This window comes from Rhinolophus ferrumequinum, chromosome 11 (assembly GCF_004115265.2).
Source record: "Rhinolophus ferrumequinum isolate MPI-CBG mRhiFer1 chromosome 11, mRhiFer1_v1.p, whole genome shotgun sequence".
NCBI classification, from domain to species: domain Eukaryota; kingdom Metazoa; phylum Chordata; class Mammalia; order Chiroptera; family Rhinolophidae; genus Rhinolophus; species Rhinolophus ferrumequinum.
The window spans coordinates 12,296,018-12,323,360 of NC_046294.1; the positions used below are offsets into that span (position 1 = coordinate 12,296,018).

Genomic DNA, 27,343 nt, shown 5'->3' on the forward strand with positions numbered 1-27,343 from the left:
CATCTCTTCTCCCTGATATCTGCCCAATGGATGAAGACATCCCAGTGAATGAAGGAATTAAGAGACGGTTTTATTGAATCGATGCTCATCTTATATGATGGAAGAATCAACATTGTTGTCCAGTGTGTTAAGTTTCCAGCAGAACTATTTCTACATAGTGATAATATCAGTGGAACTGCCATGGGGGAACTGCCAAAGACTTTTAATGACTTGCCCCACCTCATTCAGCTGGTTTAGTGGTGGGACAAGACTCTAGAATTATGGTTCTTTGTTTCATCATTTCAAAGGTCCGTTTTCCACTGTTGACTCATCTTCAGATCTCTGTCTGAATCATTACACTTCAGCCACACTGGCATTCTGGCAGTTTTTGAAACATGGCCATTATGTTCTAGTCTCAAGGTTTGTGTACCTATCTTAGGTAATTCCTTGATATGTACACATACTCTCTACTCATCATCTGAGATGTACTTTTTTTCTATTCTGTGTTCTACTCTATTGTGTTCTATGCTGTTTCATTCAGGAATCCTGGTCAGGATTCACTAAATTGTGAATTGTGCTAACAGTGCATGAGCACATTTTAAGAAACCCCTCTTTAGACTTGTGTCATCTTCATAAACACAAACACAAATGTTACCTCCTATAACCATCTTATAGCAACTTCTCCCATCCTCCAACTCATTTCCTTCACTGTTTTTCTGATGCAAAGTATAGAAATCTCCTTACTCTTAGGACAAGTATCAAATTTTTTATTCTATGTTTCTATTAAGAGAAAACATAAAACTCTCTTTATTTCCCTTCTCCTTATAATAGCTAGATAAGATATTTTCTGTGAAAATTTTGTTAAATTGATTTATATCCACAAGGAATAGATCATGTTTTGGGTAAATCTACCAGTTAGTTTTCTATTAAATAAACTTCCAACGATCATAACACTGGGCTACAATATAATGGGAAGAGGGACAGAATATTACATTTATTTTTACATAATGCATAGCACACTAAAAACTTCATTGAAATATATAATGTACCAAATACTTAAAAATGACAACCTAATCATATTCTGAGTTGTGATCATGATAGTAATTTTATAGACAGACGCTGTATTTTTGAGATATTAAATAATTATTCTATTAATATACAATGCCTTTTTAAATTTCATTAATTAAATTTACAAATGAATGTACCACAATTGGCCAAATGTCTCATCTCTGCTTGTGCCTTGTTGTAAAGAGCCAGGACTTGTGCTCTGATATTGAAATGGTGAATTAGTAACCATAGCTCTTAACACAGGAGCATGGATAGTAGTGTCCCTTTAATTTTAAGTGATATATAAATATATATGTTAAATATATGTGATGTATTTATATATGTTAAATATATATTAAATGTTAAGTGATCTATAAATATTAAATATATTTAAGCATTATATAAATATATATTAATGTATCACATATTAAGTAAGTATAGTTGTAATCTATGAAATACATATATTCCAGAAATTCAATTTGATTGCTCAATAATTTTTGATCTAAAATAAAATATCAATGCAGTTACATAAAACATCACTCTTAGAGGCCATTCTATAGATAGTCATGAAAAGAATAGCATTACAGTTTTTTATACAGGAGTTCAGAAGCTTTATACCATGAAACCTCCATAAATTTCACCTGACAGATTTGTTTAATATTAAATTCATGGGCATATGCAGAATTGTAACAACCACATGCAACTCACAGCTTAGATTACAATGCTACACCAGTTTCTTCCCTTGTCACAAGCAAGATTTATAGTACCTAGTGCCATGAATAAACAGAAGACTTCTCAGGAGATCTTTAAGTAAATTGCAAACTTTTTATCCTTTCTGCTAAGAGAGTGCTATTGGGACTTTGCAATTTATCTTAAATTCTCTCCTGAGGAGTCATGAAGTAATTTTTGAGAAAAAAGTAATATAATATTTAGAAATTTCTTTTCATGCTCAGGAAATGATTATGACAACAATAGAAAAATGAAATCTTGGGAACCCCAAATCTGTCAGTGAATCAATTTCAATATAGATGACATGAAATTTTATGTATCACTTTCAGAATTCATTTTTTTTCCATAGAAGCATTATTAAAGATATGTTTACCATCTTTTTAGTTTTGCCTTTTACATGTCATAAAAATAATGTTTTGCCTTTTTAGTTTTGCCTTTTACATGTCATAGAAATAATGTATTCTTCTCAGACTGGTTTCTTTTGCTTAGCAATATGCATTTAAGATTCCTGAATGTCTTTGTATGGCTTGATAGCTCACTGCCTTTTATTGCTGAATAGTATTCCATTGTGTGGATGTATTACAAGTTGTTTACCCATTCACATGTTCAGTGTTTGTTAACTATAAATGCAGCTGCAATAAACCGAGTTTTATTTTAGATAAATCAAATCAGTTCGGTAAATATATAGGAGTGTGATTGCTGGGGCAGTCGTGAGGACCTACAGCTTTGCTGCTAGACCTGGGCTGATTTGATTCAAAGTGGAGCTTGAAAAATCCCATCCTCAGGGATGTTTTCAAAACATGTGATCTCAGTGGCTTTTTTTGGAAAGGTCAAAGTTACAGATACTATGACACTACAATACTGCTTAGTATAATTAACAGATTAAGAGATCAGCCATAGATTTAATAGAGAGATCAAGTACAAAAATCATCAGCCATTAAAGAAATGCAAATGAAAACCACTAAGCCTCCACTAGAAGGATATAGTCAAAATGACTGTCAATACCAAGTATTAGTGATGGTGTGAAGAAGCTGGAACTCTGTTTTTATATTGGAAATAAAAACTTTGGAAAATTTTTTTGTAGTTTTATGAAAAGTTTAATATAAACTTGCCCATCACCCCAGTAATTCTGCTCCTGGGTATCAACCAAAGAGAAATAAAAACATACCTATAAACATGAGACTGTTACACAAATGCTCATAGCAGCATTATTCGTATTAGGCGAAAAATAGAACTATCCAGATGACTATCAACTGGTAAATGGATAAGTATATCCGTACAGTCAAATACTATTCAGTAATGACAAGGAAAACACTTCTAATACATGCTACAACATGGATTAAACACGAAATCTTTTTCAAATAAAAGGAGACAGACCTAAAAGACTACATAATATATGATTCCATTTATATGAAAATTCCTAAAATGACAAGTACGCTGGGCAGATCGTAGATCCCTGGTTGCCCGTAGCTATGGATGGGAGTGAAAATTAAACAGAAATGGACATAAAGGAACTTTTCTGAGATAACACAAATATTTACAAATAGATCATGGTTACATTTGCAAAACTCAATTTATTTACAAACATGGACTGTAAACATACAACTTTAGAACTGGATCTGGGTAATGGTATGGTTGCATAACTCTATAAGTTTACTAAAATAAAAAAAATTACTAAAATCAATTTACAATCCATTTACTTATAATAGGTGAATTTTATGGTGTATACCTTATACTACAATAAAGCTGCTAAAAACATTATGAAGGAACATTGTAGGGACTTTTTTATATTATGGATATGTCCCAAATTTATCCAGCCTTTATAAAATCTGTAGCATCGTTAGTTACCACGCATATACTTAAACATTTAAATTTATTTGAATGTTGTGTAATGAAGGCATGAACTAAACATGATTTGATGATATGCAGTTTTGTGTAGTAGGGAGTGTGGGCTTTTCAATCAAATTTCTGGTTTGAATCCCAGCTCTGTCATTTATTAGCTGGAAGACTTTGGCAATTTATTTACTCTTCTGAAAGGTTCGATTGCCTTATCTGAAAATTGGCTTATAATAAAGATGGTATTTTGAATTGTGTTAAAAAAAATGTATTGCTGTGATTATCCAACCTATAAATTGCTTAGTACACTACCAGAAATAGTGTACTTCATAAAAATTAGAACAGCCACTAATTAAATCTTTTCTATTTTTATTACTTATTTTAATTAAGTATTTTTACAAACATTAATTCACAAATCAGATGTGAATTCTTTGTCTCAAAACTGTGGTCATAATAGATGATATAAAACTTTTAATTTTTAGCTTTTCTTATTATCTTCCTGATTTAGGAATTGTGATGACATTTGACCCTAGTCTAGAAATTGTTTCAACTTTGCTTTTTCAAGGATCATAATCATATTCTGGTTGTTTGCTCAAGGTCTTTGTGGTTGGTCTCTATCAATATAAAAAGGTCACAATAAATAGTGTCAGTTCCTATTGAACATCAGAAGTTACTAGGCTTTAGGGTAGTTTTTTAAGTCTGATATGTTGGTTTCTGATTTTTTTTTTATTTCTCTCTATACTTAATATGCTCAAACCACAGTTCAGAAATACCACACAGTCTTGTATTGTATTGCTTGTCGCTGTAATATGATGCTTTTGTGTTATCTTTTTAATTATATGTGGTCCTAAAGAGATATTTAGGCTATGCATACATAGAATGTAGTCTATGAAAGCTATGGATGCATGCAGCAGAGGGCACACTGTATCATAATATCTTCATTCTTTCCACCTCTTGTTTCCACTTCATTCTCTTCTGTTCTTCCGTCTCACCCCATTCATATTGGCACCTGGCCTTTTTATCCTTGATGCCACTTTTTGCCTCTCACATCATACTGTCTGGCATGAAACAATATCACTTTTGATTACCATTGAAAGGAGATACTCTCATTTCCTTTAATAAATAGCAATTTTTGCAAGCTTACCCTTTTCTATGTATAATCGTAATAGTGGTGTCTGCACATTTATGGATATAGAAAATTCACAGCCCATCATCTAATTACTTTAGGTATTTTTATTTGTTTGTTTATTTTTAATGTGACATCTTTTTAAAAGTGAGCAATAAATGGAAGTGATTGCTGAAACTCAAGTATCCTGATCTAGAGGAGAGAAGAGGTATAATACATACAAGATTGGGGAGTATTTACTCAATGGTTTTATGCTGAAAGTTTTGAAGATTAAGAATGATATTCCGAAATTTACTTCTAAATAAAGCTGTACTCACAATATTGTTAGTTTGTACAACATAAAATTTAAAAATAGGCTTGACACACTTTATTATTAAACACTGAGTTTTTTTTTAACATTCTGCCTCTACTTAAGGGTCCGAATGAAATAAAATATTTTCTGGGGTATTCTTCATGTATCAGGTACATGGCTAGTCTAGAGGTCCAAACATTTTTAGTAAATTAATTTAAAGGAAGGATTATTGTTCTTTTACGTTAAATGCCCAGCATGGTTACATGTTTAACTTATATAACATGAAGTATATAAATAGTACTCTGTTAATTTATTATCACATTAGTTAACCCAATTCTCACTTGATAAATCTGAGATATAGTCTGGTGACCTATTTATATTCAAAGTTGTACAATAGATTTTGGGTCCACTGGCTGTTCAAAAGCTATAAAACACAGAACAAAAAAATAATTAAAACAATTAAATTTTTCCTCTAATGATGTAAGAAACTTTTACAAATATAGTCCATTGAATGTGTACTAATATCACAATGCAGTACACTTAATACACACGCTAAAAACTGATACTTAGAGTAGAGAGAAAGGAACATTTTTATGAAATTTGCTAAGTTTATCAAATAGTACCCAGAATGAGAGCATATTAAATGACATGCTTATTGAATTAAAAGCATATTAAGACACTTTGTGTCTTTCATAAAAAAGGTGTATAAATTATATTAATTGGAATAAAAACAATTTCAATCACATATTGGTTAGCATTCAGAATATAAATTCATCAGTAGTATATTTTTTTAGTCATACGATAGTAAGAAGAGTGAGGGAGTTTTATTTTAAATATACTTGTCAGTTTAATCTAGCAAACCAGACTGTAGACAGGTCTTGTGCCATCTGCATTTACAATTCTTCAAAATGCAGTGATCCATTATAGCCAAATAAACTCAGGAAGCAGAAAGGAGCCAAAGAGTAAGAACGATGAACTTACTTCTCTTGTCCCTATTTTGTTGCTTGGTTTTAACTTATTTAACAGTTGTTAACGTATTTCTTTTCTTGTTCCTGGAAATATTTCTTTCAAAGTGGCTACTGGCATATTCCTTAGCAAAGTTAACCAATAACACTCTGTTTTTGCTTTAATCTCAAAACTCCAAGAGCTTCAGTTTATTGTTTTAATGCAATGCTTCCCAACCCATAGCCCCTTTTATTTCCCATGATCACTTGGGAAACAATAAGTCAGCCACCTCACCTTTGCTTTCTCTGACATAACCATCTCTTCATTTGCCAACAGAGTGCTAAACTTACATTGATTTAAGAGAATGGCATAAACTTGTCAGAACTCTCATTAACGCAGCCTTCACATCCTTATTCCGCAGACTGTAGATCATGGGATTCAGCATGGGGATCACAAGTGTATAAAACACAGAAGCCATTTTATCTGTATCCAATGAATGGTTAGTTTGAGGCTGCACATACATGAATATCATTGTCCCGTAGAAAACTGTGACTGCTGTCATATGTGAAGCGCATGTGGAAAAGGCTTTTTTCCTTCCTTCTGATGACCGTATCCTTAGAATGGACAGAACAATGTTGAAATACGATACTAGAACTATAATCATGGAACAAACCAAATTTGTAGCTGCAGATATAAAAACGAATGTTTCTGGAAAGGAAGTATCAGAGCAGGACAATGCTAACAGAGGGACAATGTCACAGAAAAAATGATTGATTACATTATAAGAGCAATAACATAGAGAGAATACAGAAGATGAAGCCACAATAGCTGTGGAAAAGCTATAGAGGTAAGTGAGGGAGACCAGTAGAAGGCAGACCCGCAGAGATATCACTGCTGTGTAGAGAAGGGGCTTACAAATGGCTACGTAGCGGTCATAGGCCATCACAGCTAACATGAAAACCTCAGCTACAATGAAAACCAAGAACACTCCCAGTTGGGTAGCACATTCATAATAAGAGGTGGTTTTCTTCTGTACTAAAAAATTGATCAGCATTTTAGGAGCAATGACGGTAGAATCGCCAAGATTAATGATAGCCAAATGTCGGAGGAAAAAATACATGGGGGTCTGAAGTCGAGAGTCAACACTGGTGAGAGTGATGATGCTCAAGTTTCCAGCCACGGTCAGCCCATAGATGACCAGGAAAACAAAGAAGAGTGGAATCTGGAGGTCTGGACGGTCTGAGACACCTGTGAGAATAAACTCAGTGACCTGGGTGAAATTTCCAGGATTCATGGAAGAGTTAGAAAATTCATCTGTTTGGAGTAGAGAGGAGAGGTGGTTAGAAACTTTAAGGAATTATTTTCTATCAGTGTCAAACAATGGCACTACAATCACACTTCAACTTATATAGTGCATTGACATGTCTCCAGATCTTTGTGGGGTCCCGCTAAGGAGAGATTGAGTGAATAATATAGTACTTTATTTGATGTTTAGTGGGTAGTTTTATTTGGCTCAAATTTATCATTGAATAATTCTATCTATTCTGATGTTGGAATGGTTTCTGAAAACACGCCTATCACCCAATATGCTGAGATGTGTATGGAATTTTATTAATAAAAATATTATATTTATAGATTGTGTGAAGTTTGTGACTGTGTACTATTGAAAATTTTAAAATTCTTTTTCATCCTAAATATAAATTCACAGTTATGTATATATACATGTATAACTTTTTATTTTTAAACAGAAAAGTCTTTAAATTAGTATGTTTCAAGGGGGAAAAGATCTAGATCCATTCCTGCTGAAATATATGGTTTATATCAATATTTAGGCATTTTGAATGTTTAATTTAGTATGCTATCTTTCCTCTCATTTGCTTATCTATATGCATTAATTCATTCCACCATTTTGGTATGATAGAGTATAGAAAGCATTGAAAACATTTACTTGAACATTTATTATATCTTATATACTGTCAACTTATTTCTTGAATTTTTTAATGGAATATTTTAATATAACACTGCGATATTCAAATATTTCAGTGATAAGTGCCGACCTCTTCGTTTCATAAAACTTGCACGAGAAGTCAATAAAACAAAGTGGAACTGCTCTGATTGAAGATAGTGAAGCTGCTTTAGCGCAATCCACTTGTATTCTTTTCCTCTCCCCCTGGGTTTCTCTGCAATGAACATATCGAAATCTGCAAGCAGATTTTCAAATGAAGGAGTAATTGAAGTTCAAAATATTTAACCAGTTAAAATACAAGATAGAATCATATAATGTGATGCTCAGGGTTATGTTGCACAGCTACCAGGTAGAAACTGCTGGGAACCCACCACAAGGTCCAAACCTACAGTTTGGAGCAACTGAGTCAGGAGCCACCCTGTGGCAGTTGGCAGAATTCTAGGAATCAGCTAATTTGGGGTGTCCATTTAGCCAGTCTGATCCAGGGAATGGGGATGGGAGGGACTGGAGGAGGCAGTAGTGGGCACTGGGGGAGCCACTTCTACCCGTCTTTCCTAGAAATTGTCTGCTGTTTCTCCATTGATACCCCTCTGCTTTCGGGTCCCTTCCTCTTTCACAAGTAAGAGCCAAGTGTTGCGAGAGCTGCTCTCCTGGGCTTTCCAGGTGAATAGATAATGCTCTGGTTAAGCAAAGGAATTCCTGATGCCAATACCAATCCTACCACAACACTGACTGTTGTAACCTTCTTGGTCTCCACGTCACGATTCTCTCAGATTAGCTGGTAGGCAGAAGACAGTCATGAAAGCTTTTTGGGTATTTAAGATAGGTAATCTGCGCTATTTTTTAGTGCAATTGAAATGTGCTTTAGCCTCATGTTCAACGCATTCCACACTCAGGTCCATATCACCTTTATAGTCACACAACCTCCCAGGCATGCATTGAACATACATTTTAATCCCTAGCCCTCTGTGTCCTTGATCATATTGATTCTTCTGAGATTATTCCATTTTATGTGAGCGAGAGGTGGCATGTTATCTGAAAGATGTCTGCCCACCATATGTAGCAGTGGTTCCACGTGATTAGAAACTGAAAATAACGTAGTATCAATTTAGGCTCACAAACTTGAATTTTGGAATATTTAAGAATGTCATTCCTGATCTTATTCTAGGCATTTTCAAACTTCTTATGAATATTAATGAGTAACTGGGAGGGTAAAAAGGTAGGTGAGATGTCTTTATTAGCATCAATGTATTATGACTGAGTAACAATAATAGTCAAAAACGTGTGTGTAGAAATAGTTTCTATGTACATAGAATCCTTTTTGTTATAAAATTATAAGACTAAATATAAAGAAAGTAAATTTATTTTTGAATATCTTATTTTAGGTCAATGGAATTAAGGACAATCTTGTAAATGAACATTTTTCCTGGGATTTATTTTCTCCTTAAGAAAGGTAGAGAGATTCTGTCCTATCAAAGCAGGAATCTAGGGGTCTGCAGTTTCTAAAAGTCTTGTTCCTGCTTGCAGATGCTCTCCTGAAGTAGAAGTCCTCTTTCTGAGCTCTTCTCAACTGAAATGTTGGCACATTTATTTTACTATCAGATAGATGGTTTATCTAAATAGGTATAATTGTGTTGATTACATCTTTTGCTTCTGTATATATATTTGCCTGTATGTTATCAGATTTAATGGAAAATTTTCTTGAGAAAATTTGTGATGTACCATTATATCCTCTAAAAGGAGCATCATTTGGAGTTAGGGTAGTTGTGTACCCAGTTTTCTTTCACAGGTTATTCTGTGAAACACACAATTTTCATTTTAGCTAATATTGCAGAAATCAAACGGATATAAATAATCTCCGGGAGCAAATATCCATTGTTGCAGTAGTGATATAACTTATTTAAGTACATAAGATGTAATAATGCCAGTTCTAATTTGGAAACTTACATAGCTGGATCATATTTAACACCCTGTATCCCCAAAACAAGTTATAAATCTTGGAAACAAACCTTACTTTGAGTATTGTATTATTTGATTAGACATAACGTCCAGTGCCTTCCAAAATCAAAGTGAAGCAGTTTGAGGAATAAGGATCTTTTAAAAGCCACTATAAAAAATAAGGTAAATATTTTTCACCCACCTCTAATGGAGAATCTGCTTCAAGTTCTTGGTGAGAATCTCTATGTGGCTGTGGCAGTGAGAGTTTATGGGGCTCTATAAACCTTTGAGACCCTAACTCCGACACACAGGTGATTCTAAGATCCCCAAATTGCCTTTTACATCCTTGGGGAAGATGCCACCCGAGATTGTCCCCTTAACCAGATCTTCCTCTAGGAGTTCAACCAGATACCCCTTGAGTCTTCTCTGTGGCAGTCTGACCTATATTATTGAAGTTACTTATGTATTATTCCCATTTTGCAATTTTACCATCACACAATGAAAATGATATGTCAGTAAATGTTAGTATTCTTTCCTGGAAAATTTTAAATGAAGAAAATAGTACTACTTAAAAAGGTCACAACACATTGCCATTTTCCTCAATGTTTTTTTTTTTTTTTTTCCCAAATGATGATGCATATATGTAAAGCATTTATCCAGCAACACATCATTAGAATGTGGGAAACATCCCACATCATTCATTTTAGAAATAAAAAGTTATATTATACCACGTTATTAGCACAAGGCTACTTAGTACAGCATTTTGTTATAGTGGCAAAAGAAAGAAAAACCTACAAACAACAAAATGTCCATCAATTAAACGATGGCCAAATGCAAAGTGATTGATCTACACTCCCCAATTGTATGCTGTCATTAGAAATTAAAAAATAAAATAATGTCTCTTCACCAAGTAAGATGCTGATGGTGAATTCAAATAAGAAAGTTACAGGGAAAATGATTTATTAAAACCCTTTCTATATGGATGATACTCAAGAATGCTATCAATATTTTTTAACTTTACTTGTGGATTGTGAAAACTAATGAAAATAATAGAATTTGGGAAAGAAAAATACACATGACCAAAAAAGTTTTTGCAGTATAATATAAAATGTTGCTTTAGAAAATAAAATTTATTCAGAGCAATAAGGATACATAGGGACAGGATCTGAAGTTACCATGGTAAACAAAATTGATATAATTAAAGAATCTAATTTTGAATTTCTCCTGTTTTGTTCAATTTGTTTTATTTCTTTTTTATTTTAAAAATTAAAAATATTCAAGCTTTATTAAGGTTACAATTGATAAATAAAAATTAAATATATTTCAGGCATACAACAATGTTTTGATACATATGTATATATTATGAAATGATTATAATAATCAGGCTAATTAACACATCCATTACCTCACATTGTTTTCTTTTCTTTCTTTCTTTCTTTCTTTCTTTCTTTCTTTCTTTCTTTCTTTCTTTCTTTCTTTCTTTCTTTCTTTCTTTTGTGATGAGAAAACTTAAGATCCACTCTTAATAAAATAAACTCCAGTACCTTAAAAAAGGGAAGAAATGAAAAAAAAATACATAGGGCTGGGATAAAGAGATGCTGGTTCATGTACTGGTTTAATTCCCCACAATTTTTACTTGGAAAACGAGAGTAGATTGAAACAAGCATGATTGGGGTAGTGTATATATCATAAAAATCTAAAAAATGCCTACTCAAACAACAAAGAGAATACTAAGGTGTAAGGAATCTATATATTTTCTAAGTAGGTACGCAAAGTAGGTGCAACACTGTGTTAGCACAAAGTCCATGCAAAATAGTCTGTGTACACAAGCTCATGAAGACAAAATAGACATCAATGGAAATGCAAGTAACTCTGGGTTGTGTCAATTATCTTTACTCTTTGTTATCACTGCTATAGATTTTTCAAAACATTGTATCAGTTCAGTAGATGACCAGTTAACTCATTTATCTTGAGTTTGCCAATCCAAAGTCAGCTTGTTTATCAGGAGGCTATCATAAACCAAAGTTGACTATAATGTGGAGATCTGTGAAGAGGGACCCAGAATTAGCCAACATTTTTTTCACAGTTCCTACTAAAAAAAGTCATCCCGAATGCCCACTCTGTCCTTGAGATAGAAAATATTAACTCAATCCGATTTGAATATTTTATTCTGTGGTGGCATGCTTTATTTCTTATTTAGCCTAGATTCTTGAAACAGTTTGCTCATGCTGTGTTATAATTGATCACAAATTTACTTACTTTCTTGCCTCCTACCTTGCCTGTGCATTCTTCGTAGTTCAATCTTATTTATCTTTAAACAGTGACTGCTATAAGATATATATTGCTAATTTTCTGATAAGTTTTACATACTTAAGACTTTCTTTTTATCTCTGCAAGTCTAAGTTCAACCAAAAATTTGCTAGATTTGCCTTATTTCTAAACTATATAATTTCCAATATGACCTAGAAAATAACTTGCAACTTAAACTATTTGGCTACAATATTTGTTTATCTAATTGAAGCAAAGAAGAGTACAGGTGTTACCATAACCCAGGTTGACTGCTTTGTCACTTGTGAGTCAGTAATGGAGAGACAAGGCTGGTGGAAAGAAAACGAGTTTTATTCAAAATGCCAACATTCTGGGAGGATGGTGGACTCCTATCCCAAAGACCATCTTCTCATTCCCAGCACAGCCAAAAGGTTTTATAAACATGTAAGAAGAGGCAGAACAAAGGAAACAGGGAGTTGGTCTGGCAATTCCTGGGCAATGAGGTTTGAAGAAGGGGAAACAAACAAACAAACAAACAAAACACTTTCCAGAGCCTGGTTTGTTTCAAAGTCAAAGTCATCTCAGTGTCTGTTGTAGGAGTGGATCTCAGTGCAGGACTGTAATCAGTGTCCTGAAGGTTAGGCAGATTTATGAGGTATGCCTATAGCCTTGAGAAAACAGAGCCGTTAAAACCAGTAGTTCTGCAAATTAGCGAGGTTTGCATTCAGCCTTGGAAAAACAGGGTCATTAAAGCCAGTAGGAGGTGAGGGAAGCAAAGAAAAAAAGTTTTAAAAGTTCTACGCTAAATTACATTGTTAAATTGAACTAAACTAGAGAGTTAAAACTTGACACTCTCCCTCCTTGACACCAGGGAGATAGAAGAGGTATGTTTTATCCATAAGTAGAGGAAAACTTAATCTGGTAAAACATTTCTATGTTTTGATGCTATAATTGGACTGACAGAATATTAAACAAAGACCCACCTTTGCAACTGAATATTCAGATATTAAGCGGAGATTTTGCACCGATTAGTTAAAGTTCTCCTCAGAGCATCTTTTACCTCTTTGTTCCTTAGGCTGTAAATCAATGGATTCAGCATAGGGATCACCAGGGTGTAAAATACAGAGGCCATTTTATCAATAGCAAAAGTATGGCTGGATTTGGGTTGTAGGTAAATAAACAATAATGTCCCATAGAACACTACCACCACTGTCAGATGGGAGCTGCAGGTGGAGAAAGCTTTGTATCTGCCTTCCGTTGAGTTCATTCTGAGAATGGCCACAAAAATAAATATGTAGGATACAAGAACAATCAAGAGGGAAGAGAGTAAATTACAGCCTGAAAAGATCAAAATGATCAATTCTAGTTCGTGTGTATCAGAACAGAGCATGGATATCAAAGGGAGGCAGTCACAGTAAAAATAACTGATGATGTTAGAGCCACAGAAGGTCAGCTTAAATAACTTAATTGTGAGAAATAATGACACAAATGTGCTGTAGATATAGGGAGTAAGTATCAGCACCCAGCACACTTTCTCTGCCATGACGACCACATAGAGCAATGGTTTGCAGATGGCTACATAACGATCATAGGCCATTGCTGATAGAATAAAGAGTTCCGTGATGATGAAAATCTCAAACAATGCTAGCTGGGTGGCACACCAATTGTAGGAAATTGTATTTTTGTGCACTACAAAGTTTACCATCATTTTTGGGCCAATGACAGTAGAGTAACCAAGATCAGAAATCGACAAATGTCTGAGGAAAAAGTACATGGGAGTATGTAGCTTGGAGTCCAAATGGGTCAAGATAACCATGCCCAGATTGCCCATCACTGTGACCAAGTATATGACCAGGAAGATTCCAAAGAGAGGTGCCTGCAGCCCAGGGTTGTCAGTGATTCCCATGAGAATAAATTCAGTCACCTGGGTCACTGCAGTATGATTGTGTTTCTCCATATAGTTCTTGGTAACCTGTATAAGGTATAAAATCAATACTTACTAGATTTGAAATGTTATCTTCTAAAATAATTTAATGCATGATGTATGAGATGTTTTCTTCATATCAAATTATAAATAGAGACTCCTCTTTCCATTAGGCTAAAACCATATATTTTAGTGTAAATGCCTGACAACTAGCTTATTTGATTATAATGTAAGTTTCTGACATCAAGCTTTTGATTGTCGGGACATCTATTTCAATGACATCCATCTGGAATAAATGTATTGCCAGCTGCATAATTAGATAAAGAGTTAGGTGCACCACCTGCAAAGCTCCCTTTCACAAAGCCCTAGGTGACCTAAACAACTGATGCTTGAATAATACTGCTTTTCCTTTCCCACACTTTAATTTTGGTCTCAGGTTTTAAATTCACCAATAAAGAGTAAACCTAGGCACTCCAACCTTAGCCCCAATAAAGGCAGAACCCCAGATCCATATGCTTTCTGGTGGGAAGTGTCTGGGGGCTTGTCACAAGTATTAAGGCCAGAGGTGTGTGCCCTCAAGCATTCCGAGTTGATAGCATCACTATTCATAGGCTGAGACTGACATAAAACACACATTCATTGAAATTTTGGTAAAGTGTGCTTTAAAGGTGCAAGATATTTTGACGTGGTTGTTTTGATACAGATATTTATGACCTACTTTTGGATCCAAAGTCATTTTAAGTATGTGAAAAGACCTATCTATTATTTTACAGCTTTTTAAAAATTTCAAGTAATTAACTTGTAAACAATCATTGACACCTGAACCATATACCTTACATTATTGACAATCATCATTGTCTGTTTAAAGTAGCAAGACATAAAAAGACCTAAAACTGCTGGTGGAGTGAGGAGTCAGGTGGTGACTGGGAAAAATCTGACCACATTTTTCAGCACTTCTTTCTATAAGTTCAGCTTGTATACTCAATACAAAATCTAATGCTATGATATGATAATTTTAGGATTTTGTTATTAATATCTTAGTCCTCATTTAGCACATATCATTTCTGTGTATTGAATCACTTCTAATTATCTTCTGATCATATATCTCTCTTTTGCATAAAATGGACTTGGCCATTCTCATTATTCATGAATTCTTAATGGAGATGTATGTAAAAAGGCCCAGTGGACAGAGGAATACAAATGATTATCAAGCACTGATAGAGAACTCATTATGTGCCAGGCACTTTTCTGAGCACTTTATAGATATTAACTCAAGTGACCTACACAATAGCTCTAGGAAGTAGGTAGTATTACCATATCCATTTGAGAGTCACAGAAACTGAAGCACAGGGTGTGGAAATAATTTAACCAAGGTCACTCAGATAATAAATGGTGGAGTCAGGATTCAAATAAACTCATTATGTCTTCAGAATATATTCTTATAAACACAATGCTTCCTTTATATTAAGTTCATCCTGAGTAGATAGGAAATGGAAAGGGGGACAGAAGGGACGCCTGGTAAATAGACAGAAACCCTTATTAAAATAGACAACTGAAGCAGTAAGTTCATTTCAAAATTAAGATGGTCCAAATCTACTGCACGGTACACATTAATCCTATTGATGACAGAAATGTATATTGCAAACAAACAAACGAACAAACAAACAAACACTTTTGCTGAGCATAATACCTTTCAAGATCCTTGGTGTGATCCAGTTTAAGCTCTATGCCCCAAGAAACTTTCAAACCAGCATTTTCTACTCACCTTAGTGGAGAATCTGCTTTCACTTCCTACCATTTTAATCCTGATTGGTTGTTGGACAACGTATTTAAGTGTTTTTCTACTCTCTGGAGACTCATTTAATCTCATTCAAGGATTAAAAAACTGTATGTAATTACCTAAGGGAGAGTGTTCTGGATTTCTGTTAATTATTCTTGGAATGTCTCATTAGGAAAAGTCAAAAATATTTTGTGCCTGGGTCTAACTGAATAAATAAATTAGGTAGTATCACTAAACTCTGAAAATCATAAATATGCCTTTGTCAGCATCTCAGTTACACTATTTCATGCACATATTAGGTATATGACACACATATACACACACACACAAAATGTAGTAGTAAATGAAATTGACTTTTTAATAAAAGAGTATGCAACATTTGATAATATAACATCATTTAACCAAGGATATTTTTGCTGAATATAAAATTATAAATGACATAAGACAATGTCTCATGACTTGTATTGTACCTGCCACTAAATCAGTTGTAAATCTTTTCTTTATCTGTTAATAAAGTATTTTTCATCTCTATCTGTTTTTAGGGATTTCTCTTTACCACTGGTCTTTAGAAATTTAATTGTGATATGTTTTGGTATAATTTCCTTTGTGTTTATTTTGCTTAGAATTACCTTAGCTTCTTTTATCTTTGGGACTATAGGTTTTTTTTAAAAAAACTAAATTTGGTTGTCTATTTTGTTTGTTGCTTTCAATTTTATATCTCACACATATGAGCAAATAAACAAACAGAAACTCAGACACAACAGTAATAGTGGTTACCAGACAGAAAGGGAAAAAGGGGAGATAGAAAGAGTAAAGGGGACCAAATATATGGTGACAGAGGAATTTGACTTTGGGTCAAAACACAAATGGGTCAAAGCACACAATGAAACAAACATGATGTATTATAGAATTGTGCACTTGAAACCTATATAATTTTATTAACCAATGTCACCACAATAAATTTAATAAAAAAAATAAATTTGAAAAAAAAAATTGGCCAGCATTTCTTCCAATAGTTTTCCTGCCTCACATAGTCTCTGCTTTCAACTTGGACCTACCTTTCAATGTACAGTATGTATCTTGTTATCATTCTACAGATCACTGAGAGTATTTTTATGGCATTTATTTAGTATTTTAGTTTCTCTCTGGCTTCACTTTGGGTAGCCTCTATTGTGATATGTTTAAGTACAATTGCTGCTGCCATCACAAGGTTCATGTGCCTGGTGCTTCAAAAGGGCCAATATTCAATAAGTCAGAGTTTGGAGTAATGAAAGGTTTATTGATCAAGAAAGCACCGACCTGAAACCTATGTAACTTTACTAACAATTGTCACCCCAATAAACTTTAATTAAAAAAAAAAAGAAAAGGAAAGGAAAGAAAAGAAAGCACCAACCCGAGACGATGTGAGCTTTCAATCGTTTCTCAAATCCATCTTTAGAGCGCCCCAAGTTCCGGTGCCCTATATATTCAGGGAAAGGATAATGGGAAGGACAAGAGGTGGGAACCAAGAAAGAGCTCAAAATCTTCAAATTTCGTTATTCCTGATCGGTCTGAGTCGGGTCCTGAGGTTCCTGTAAATCTTTGATAGACAGCCATTGTTTTTCACACATTTCCCCACTTCCTTCTGACAAGGGGCTGTTTTGCAAAACACTCAAGCTTCAAGCAGAATTCCTGTAGTCAATTAGTATATCTATAGTAGGAGCTATTAACCTAAGTCAGAGGCAGAGAGAGCAAGCATTTCATTGTTACATTATCATTTCTTTTTCAGTGTATAATCCGCTACAACTCTCATTCAAAACATTTTTGTTTGTATATAATATTGTATTTTAATTTCTAGAAGTCCCATTTGGTTATTTTTTAATCTTTCATTTGTCTCCTCAAAATGTTAGTGTTTTTATTAAATCAGTCAGTATATTGAAATTGTTTTGTACTCATCTCAGCCTATCAGTATCAAATGTTGTGGCTGGACTGGCCCTTGTGGTTCTTATTATGATTGCAATATGCCCTTAAACAATAACCAACAGGAAACTTTAACAATATACAGGTTTATTACAAGACCTGGAAATTAAATAGCACATCTGGGGCCACACAGTGAGGTTGCAAGTATAGACAGCATGCAGAGTTTTGGGTTCTGCTTTTGTTGGGCTCTAGGGTGGAGCCTAGGGTCCCCTGTGTTCATTCTTTATTGGTGAATTTAAAACATAAGAGCGAGAATTTAAAGCTCGAGAAGAGCAAACAAACAAAGTAGCCCAAATGGTCAGTTATTGAAATCATCCAAGATGTCCAAAACAAAGAAGCCTCAGTGGGAGGAGGGGGCCAGGCTCTTTATCTAGTCGTGTGGCTGGCAATGTGTTTATTCAAGATAGCAGTCTTTGAAGTGGATGCCTCTTTGGAATGGATGCTTTGGCAATCAGAATTAATTCAAGGACTTGCATTACAAAAAGAAATAAAAAACAAACACAAATGTCAGGGATTACACTATGAACATATTTATAATATGTTTTCAAGTCTTTTGCCTGATAATTCTATTATCACTGTTATTTCAAGATCTGTGTTAATTATCTCCTGGGTGGGGTCACATGTTCCTGCTTTTACATATGTCTAGTATTTGTGATTGGATGTGGAATATTGTGAATTTTATGTTAATGAATGCTGTAACATTTTTTTGTTTTCCTAAAACAATCTAAAATGTTTTAAACAAGGATCAGATGGCTCATATTGAGGCTTATTTTCAACTATATGAGTAGGAGTATAAAGTAGCTTTTATCTCTGTGATCTCTCCTGGATGCCCAGGTGTCAAAGGAGGACTCTCTATTCTCTAGATTTTGGAACTCTAATGTCTCCCTGCCCCGTGTAATATCTGGAGTTGCTCAGCTTACAATTATCCAATCATTCTTTTAACAGTTTTGTGAAATTTCACTGTATGCATGACCAAGTTAGCATTCATCCACAAACTCAAGAACACCTTATAATGGAGGAAAAAATGAGCAACAAGAAAAAGAGATGATGTATGGGAAACAAATAGCAACATGCCAGAAGTACATCTTTGATACTTGTAATTACTTTAAATGTAAATGAATTAAATAATCCAAAGGCAGAGATTTGCAGAATAGCTTTAAAAAAATCATGATCCAACTATATGCTGTCTGCAAGAGACTCACTTTGTTTTAACTATTGTTTTAGATTTAGAAAATAGAAAACAAGATTGAAAAGACACCCTCCCTAAAAATTAATAATAATAAAAAGACAGAAACAAACACAGTTTACTAAGTGTTTTACTAAGAATTTAATAAGTGTTTCAACTGGGGTAAATGTCAGATTCTATGGGATTACTAAAAGAAACATTGAATCAAAACCAAGAAATCCTAAAGAGGGAGTATCATTCAATTGAGATCTAAAATATGTGGATTAATTTGGCTGAATATAAGGGAAAAAAACCTATTTGTGCATTATAATTATTCTTTGCTCTGGAGTTAAAAAAGAATGTAATTATACCTATTAGAAATATTAAGTGACATTTAGGTTATTAGAACAATATTCCGCATTGAATATTAAATACAAAGTTTGCAGTGATTCTTAAAGACCCTGTGGAAAGTATTTTTTACTTCTTTGTTCCTAAAATTGTAGATCAAGGGATTAAGCATGGGGATCACTAAAGTGTAAAAAACAGAGGCCATTTTATCAGTATCAAAGGAGTGAGTGGATATGGGCTGTGTGTACATAAATAGTAGAGACCCATAGAATACAACCACCACTATCAAATGAGAGCCACATGTAGAAAAAGCTTTTTTCCTGCCCTCTGCAGAATGCATTCAAAATATGGCTATCAGAAAGGGAATGTAGGATACTAAAATTACCAGCAGGGAAGAGAGCAAATTAAATGCTGAAAATAGTATGATCAACAATTGTATTTCTTGTGCATTTGAGCAGAGCAAAAGTAACAGGAAGATCATCACAGTAGAAATGCTTTATGACATTAGAGCTGCAAAAGGTCAATGTGAACATCTTAATAGTGAACATTAGGGCCTGAAATGTGCTGTAGAGGTATGGAATGCCCACCAGCACATGACAACGTCTCTGGGATATGATGACATTGTAGAGCAAAGGGTTAGAGATGGCCGAATAGCGGTCATAGGCCATGGCTGACAAGATGAAAAATTCACTGATAATAAACATAAGAAAGAAGGCCAACTGTGTGGCACATGCATAATATGAAATGGTATTTTGATTCACAACAAAATTTACCAGCATTTTGGGACAAATGACAATAGAATTACCAAGATCAATGAAAGCCAGGTGTTTGATAAAAAAATACAAAGGTGTGTGTAGGCGGGAGTCCACCTGGGTCAAGATGATCATGCCCAGATTACCCACCACTGTGATTGTGTAGATGACGAGGAAGACCCCCAAAAGTGGAATCTCTAGCTCAGGCTGCCTTGTGATTCCCATCAGAATGAATTCAGTCAATGATGTTAGATTCTGTTGGCTCATTTAGTCCAGTAAGCTCTTCTGGGAAGAAAAAGAAGGGTTCTTAGCTTTCATGCAGTGTCGTCTAAACAAATTATAATCTTTGTAGACAGATTGAAAGATATTTTTGTTTGTTTGTTTGTTTTTGGTCATAATAGGGGATAGAAAATAATTCCCATGTCTTTTAAAATTAAAATAAGTGAGAGAATCTTTTACTTCCCAAGAGAGATCCACGAAACACATTCCCTGTTATGACTGATTAAACTAACTAGAGTCAGCAATGTTTGAAACATGTCCGTTGATTTAAAAAAAAAGGCTATATTATTATTAATTTAGAAATATTAAACTTTACTTAACCTACAAAATATCACAATTTTTCTTTAGTACACTTACATTTTTGTGTGAGAATTCTTGTAGAATTTTAATTTTCTAAAAGAGAGAGACAAAAATAATAAGATGTGGGGACAGAGTCCCAGAGAGCAGTTTCCAGGTTCTCGACCTCACGTGGAAAGGTGCTGGCTTGGGTAATAGATGATCTTCAGCTGTAACTAGTTGGCTATCAGCTGTAACCAGTTCAATTAACCACTGATTTAACTGCCGTGGCTGAGCAAGGGTGGATTGCAGTTAGCAAGTGGGGTTGGTTGGCAGAGAAGTGGATGGCAGGTGCAAAAATCACATTGAATATATTTATATGAGATAATAATTATCAAATATTACATAACATATATTGAAATTATTTGTTGTTTATTTGCAATGCAAATATAACTGGGCATCCTATATTATACCTGGAAAGCCTAACCTTAAGGGATTCTAATGGATGAAATCAGTGATGATTTTTTCAGAAACTCTAATTTCCTTTTTACTTGCAGTATCCAAATGCCACTATCAACTCTCACAAATCTAATGGATGTATGACAGCGAGTGAATTCATAGGATTTAATGTCCTAAAAATAGCATTCTACTCCAGGGAACCCCAGCTAACAAAGGAGATAATGATTTTTTCTGTGGTGCCGTATAAAGAATCAACTATCAGCGACCATAAGAGTGTTCATGGTTAAAAGCCAGGAATCGTGGAAAATTACCAACACCCAGGTGATAATCAAAGTCAACACAAATCCTTTGCCCTCACTTTTGATGAAGAATTGGATTTTCTTCTCCTAAATCACTTTAATTTTTCTTTAAGTAGGGAGAATTTATGGTTCTCCTCCCTCTCTGAGATGCTCCGAGAGAAAGTGGTATGTAATTCATTCAGGTGATGATGAATCATCAGAGAGATTTTAATCATCAGAGAGATTTTAAAAAATTGCCTCATGGTGCCTGCTAATAACCCAGGACACCCTACATACTCCCTAGTGAGATAATGTAAGGGACGATAGAAAGAAGGGAACAAAACAACATAAATGATCTCTGCAGAGATCATGGAGATCTACATGATGTAAAGGTACTCACTTAGAGTCAATGATTAAAGTAACTATGGAATATACTGTAACATCAACCTTATCCCAGTAAAACAGAACAGTTCCAAAATCATGATAAAGTCATAAATGACATTATCATCATCACATAGGATTTTGAAAAATTTATTATTGAAATAAAAATATGTAGTAAGCACTGGGTTAAAAATACATCACTAGTTTATGTGAGATAGATATACTATTCTCATATTCAGAGGACATCAAGCTTAGATAAACCATGTAGTTTGCCCAAAGTCACATGATTGATTACTAGAAGATTTGAAATTAATATCTCATCTTTAAATGACTAATATATATGCCTTATCCTTTCATATGACAAACCTGTAACAATTATTGCAATGCACTGTGTTACTATAATGATTGCCTTGATTGCAGTGTTTTCTGAGCTGAGATCCCATTACTCTTGGACAATGCTCAGTACAACCTTATTGAGAGTAAAATCTAATATAAGATAGTACACTCCATTCAGAAATGTTACTCATGCTCTCCTCCTCTATGACTTCCACATGTATAAGAATTTAGGAAAATTTACATGTAGTTACACATGGATCTAAATTGTAGAAATGTCCAGCTCCTTAACAATGTATTCTCAGGATTCTATGGTTGCTTAGCTGTGGGTTACTTACCCATTGCCTTTATATACCTCCTGGTGATCAATGTTCAGTTGCATCTCCTATGAATATAGTAGCATCTACTCAGCTTACCATGGAAATATGGGAAAGCTTTTCTAATCTTTTTTTCCATCACATGTTTTTCTCTTTTTCCTCCTTTATAGTTTTCATTAAAAAAAAAAAAATCCTAATAACAGCAACTTGCCCTGTACTTGACAGAACAGGGTCGATCATGCTTGATGTCCCAATCAGTGGTTATAAGTGGATAATAATGCTGCCAAGACAATTGGGAGGGTGGGTGGGAAATAAGCAACTTAACATTGTTACTGAACCCAAGTTCATATGCAAGACGCGATGAGAAGTCAATCAGCAAATAATAGAGTATGTGTGTGGCAGGGAAAGAGTTTACTTCATGAGACAACCAAGCAGGGAAAGTATTTACTTCATGAGACAACCAAACAGGAAATGGAGAAAACCCAAAACCCTGCAAACAAAGGCTTGAAGCCAATTTGAAGAATTAGGTGAGGAGGAACTATGCATATTCATTAATTCTAATTCAGGGTCTGATTAGATAGTCTTGGAACTAAGCCATCTAAGGTAAAGAATGTGAAAGGGAGCAGATGGGAACAAAGTAATTTCATTCTGACAAGAGTTTGATTGGTCAGTCCTATATGCGTCCATATTTGGTCTGGGCACTGGGTCTTCAGTATTGACTGACCTCTCAATATTTAATAGGCTCTGGATAGCAAACAGCGGCAGTTCTGTTACTTGAATTCCATGAATCTTGGTTCCACTGTGCTCTGGAGTCCAGTTTAGGTTCACTTGGCTGCTAACTGTGCAGACTCAGGTTAGCTAGACTAGCTTCTGTCAGTGTTAGCTGGTTTGGGTGGGCACTTGCAGAGGGATGGAGAATGGCTTCCTGTTGCTTTCTCTAGGATACTGAAAAAAACTTTGTTCATGGCTGACTTCAACATCTCTTCCCCCAAAATGTTACTTATTATGACCTACTCGCTCTCACAACAGTGGGCTACATTTGTTTTCTATACCAAGACACAACTTCTTTTGGACTAGCTAGATTTTCTCACAGATATTCATTCATTCATTCATTCATCTATTCATTCTTCCTGATCTCTTGCTTAGATTATTGTCAGTAAGTCAGCCGGTAACCCTGGTCTTTCTGGTAAAGGGCTTATCCATTTTGCTTTTTTCCCTTTTATCTATTTTACTTTTATTTTTTAAAAAACATTTTAAATATATTTATTGCTTTCTAGACTCTTGAATTTGGAGACATGTTTTTCTCATTGTATTTTGCAACTGGATGGTAAGTTCACTTTTTTTTTTAAACTTTAGTTATGTGTCTCTGTTTTATTATTTTCTGTCTTTTCTTACCATGGTTCAGAGCTTGAGCTCTGGAGTCAGAATCCATAGATTCAAATGATAGCTCTACCACTTGTTTTTTCCCCTTAAGCTTTTTTTTTTTAATTAGTTTCGGATGTTCAAGTTCATGTTTAACAGAACATTCTCTGTGACAATCCTGGAAGGGCTAGTCTATTAGCAATTCCACAGTGCTACCAACTCAGACCACTCTATGTTAGTTTATCAGCTTGAAGCCTCCTCATTTATGGAAACAGCAAAATCCAAATTTCAACCCCCGTGAGGAAAGGTTGTTGCTACTAATTCTCAGATGAGGCTTTTTCTTTTTTCTAACAAGGTGCTAGATCATGGTGGGCAAGTTTATCTATAATGTTTGCTGATAAGCAGACTTATTTAGTTAGGATTCTAATGAGAATGTCAGTTTTTCAGATACGAGATGTGTATTTGGGTTTTAGTGGATTCTGCATTGTTCATAAACCCAAAGGCTTAGTTTGCATCTTTTGAACAAATTGAATCTCACTTGTAAAGTTATAAATTTAGCAAATGCCTCCAGGAGAGTCATGATATCAGTGTCCATATTTATTTTTGATTTCCTTCTTTTTCTTCCTTTTCAGCCCAATAACAATTTCTTTTTATTTTTTTCCTTCCTTCCTTCCTTCCTTCCTTCCTTCCTTCCTTCCTTCCTTCCTTCCTTCCTTCCTTCCTTCCTTCCTTCTCTCTCTCTCTTCTTTTTGCTTTCCTTTTTTTCTTTTCTTTTCTTTTCTTCCTTCCTTCCTTCCTTCCTTCCTTCCTTCCTTCCTTCCTTCCTTCCTTCCTTCCTTCCTTCCTTCCTTCCTTTTCTTTATCTATAATTGTTATAGCATTTTACTTTTACATTCAGTATCAATGTATTCTTATTAAAAATATTTTTTGAGGAAGGTGGAGTTATATCTAGTCTTCCATTTGCTAAAAGTGAATTCCAACCGTGTTTACTTGTTTGTTTTGAAATCCCTCTCTTTCTAGTGCCTAATACAATGTCTAGCTTGTCCTTGTTCTTCAAGAAATACCTGTTAAATGCATGAGAATATTACAGTAAATATAATATCTGATAGGAGTAATACATGGCCTTCTACCTATTAAAATGCAGAATTTGACTCTGAACAGAAGTGTGTGGATAGGGGTGGTGGGATGTTGCTTCCCAACTTTTTAGAAAGAATAGCCATCATCAAGCTGGATTCCACTTATGCATTTTCACCTTACAAAGCATGGGCCCAACCCATATTATGTCTAATTTGTGAAAATTTTACAAGCAATGTTTCTACTATTTTCTCACACTTGATCCTATGCTGCCTTCCATTCTATGTAACATTTTTTATATTATACATCTTAGAGAAACCAGTTTCACTGGGATACCTTGAGACAATCCCTTGAGAAACCAGAATGCAGCCCAAAGTGTAATTTTGTTGTTGTTGCTTTAATGTAATCAGTGTCTGAACCACAGGGATTCTGCTCTCATTAGAAAAACAAATGAAAAAAATTCATATATATGTATATGTCTCTTTCAGATTTGTCCTCTTAGGGAAAGAGCTAAAGATGTAAAACCATGTTTTTCTCTATGTTTGCTTTGTATTGTTTTAGTTGAATATATATATATATATATATGTATATATATATATATATATATACACACACACACACATATATATATGTATATATATATATTATATATGTAATACGTATAATATATATATATATATAATATTTATTTATATAGTTAAACCTAGAATGATCTTCAGTTATCTACCATTAAAATATTGTTTTTTCTAAATCTCAGAAAAATGTTAACTGATTTAATTTCTAAAGAGAGAGTAAGAAACTATGGAAATGGATATGAGCATTTTAAATAAACTGCTATCCTAAACTTTTTAACATCTTTGGTAAGTTAAGTCTATTTCTTTTAATATCTTTCTATTTCTTGTAATATTTCATATTTAGCATTCATTCTAAGATAATGAAAAATTTCAAATATGATAGAATCTTATCAGTGTTTTGATTCTTAAAGTTAACATAAGTTAAGTCTTTATCTTGTTATATAATTCAGTTTATGATGTTTATGATGAAGCAATAAATATTGCTTCTAAAGTTATTTGTTTTATATTTGGATAGTTAATTTAATTTTTATTTCCTTTTAAACATGCAATTTCCCAAATTATAGTTTATAATAAAAATTTACATCTATAAGTGATCTTTAATTAAAAGAAAATTTTCAGTTAATACTCTAAGAGTAGCAGAAGAAAGAGCAGGAATAAGATCTATGTGTGAAAAACACAGTTTTGAAATATTCAGACTTATTTGTTGGAAGTGTTCTTTCATATTTTCGAATCTGTTGGTAATCTCTAAAGTGCATGTGAGATATCATGAAACAATATAGATGTTTATTTTATTTATCTCACATTTAACAATGCAGTTTATAAGCGATAACTTGAGGTATCCATTTGATCACTAAAATAAACAAATAAATAAAAATAAATAGTGCTTAAGCATTTCAGAAATGTTCCAAAATAGAAATTGTTCAATTACAATGATTTTAAAGTTTAATACTGATCACCATGAACCAAAATATATCACACACTCAATGTATATCACTGTTCTATCTAGCTAGCAATATCTCATATAGCTACGAAGCTCTCTACTTTGTTAAATGTTTAATTTATACTCAAAGAACACTAAATACTTTATTGGAATTGTCTCCTTCAATCCTCTCAGCAGTCTTGGAGAAGTCAATATAATTATATGCTGGATCTAGAAAATTAAATCCATCAATCCTGGGTCAAATCCTGTTGTTTTCAATATTAGCTTTATTTCATTGGACAACTTGTACTTGCTCATTGTTCTGGCAATTGAAATGTGTTAATTAAAATAAATAAGAAATGTAAATTACAGATAACCAAAATCATCACCATTTGTTTCTCATCATTTCTAAAATGACACTCCAACTCAATAAAGAAGAGAGAGACATTTAATTCTGAAACAAATATAAGTAGCTTTGAATATAAAGTATAGGTATCTAACCTTCCAATGCAAATTGTATTTTTAGAAAGCCTTAAGTTTGTCTATCTATTATAGGATGAAAAATATGAAGCATCACAGAGCATTTAGTGAGTATATATATATTCATATTCTGAATTAGTGTTTTTAAAATTTTCTGAAATTATTTAAGATCTCAGAAAAAAAGCATGGAGCCTCCATATTGTCCAGATATGCAAGGTATGGGATTCTGTGTCTCCAAGTTAATGATTTTCCAGGGCTGTTCTTCTACCAAGAACATGGAAAACATTGTCCCAAAGCAAGAATCCTGGCTACTTTTCACATCCAGGCTTTTGTTTCATGAGTTTCAGAGTTAGGTGTTGGTACCCAATGCCTCCCATAGTCACAGAAGCTAGCATCCTTGGTATTTTAGATGCCTTCACTCTAGGTACTTGAGCCATCTTACTTCATGATGTGGCCACTTTGCTATCTATAATAATGAACCTGTAGATCAGTTCCACATATAATTTCAAAATAAATATAATTTTAGAGACTGTTCTCAGGAAATAATTCCCTACTT

General features: G+C 33.9%; 3 protein-coding genes across 3 annotated transcripts; all 3 read right to left on the bottom strand.

The window, feature by feature from the left end:
* Positions 1-6,300: 6,300 nt before the first annotated feature.
* On the bottom strand, positions 6,301-7,248 carry LOC117030800 (olfactory receptor 8J1-like). The gene has a single exon (XM_033121033.1). The coding sequence runs from the start codon at positions 7,246-7,248 to the stop codon at positions 6,301-6,303; it is 948 nt and encodes a 315-aa protein (XP_032976924.1).
* Positions 7,249-13,109: 5,861 nt separating this feature from the next.
* Positions 13,110-14,169, bottom strand: LOC117030687 (olfactory receptor 8K1). Its single transcript, XM_033120885.1, has one exon. The coding sequence runs from the start codon at positions 14,081-14,083 to the stop codon at positions 13,133-13,135; it is 951 nt and encodes a 316-aa protein (XP_032976776.1). The 5' UTR covers positions 14,084-14,169; the 3' UTR covers positions 13,110-13,132.
* Positions 14,170-19,381: 5,212 nt separating this feature from the next.
* LOC117030812 (olfactory receptor 8K5-like) lies at positions 19,382-20,321 on the bottom strand. The gene is given in 2 exon segments (XM_033121043.1): positions 19,382-19,772; positions 19,774-20,321. Coding segments are annotated over 2 exon segments (939 nt in total).
* Positions 20,322-27,343: the final 7,022 nt, after the last annotated feature.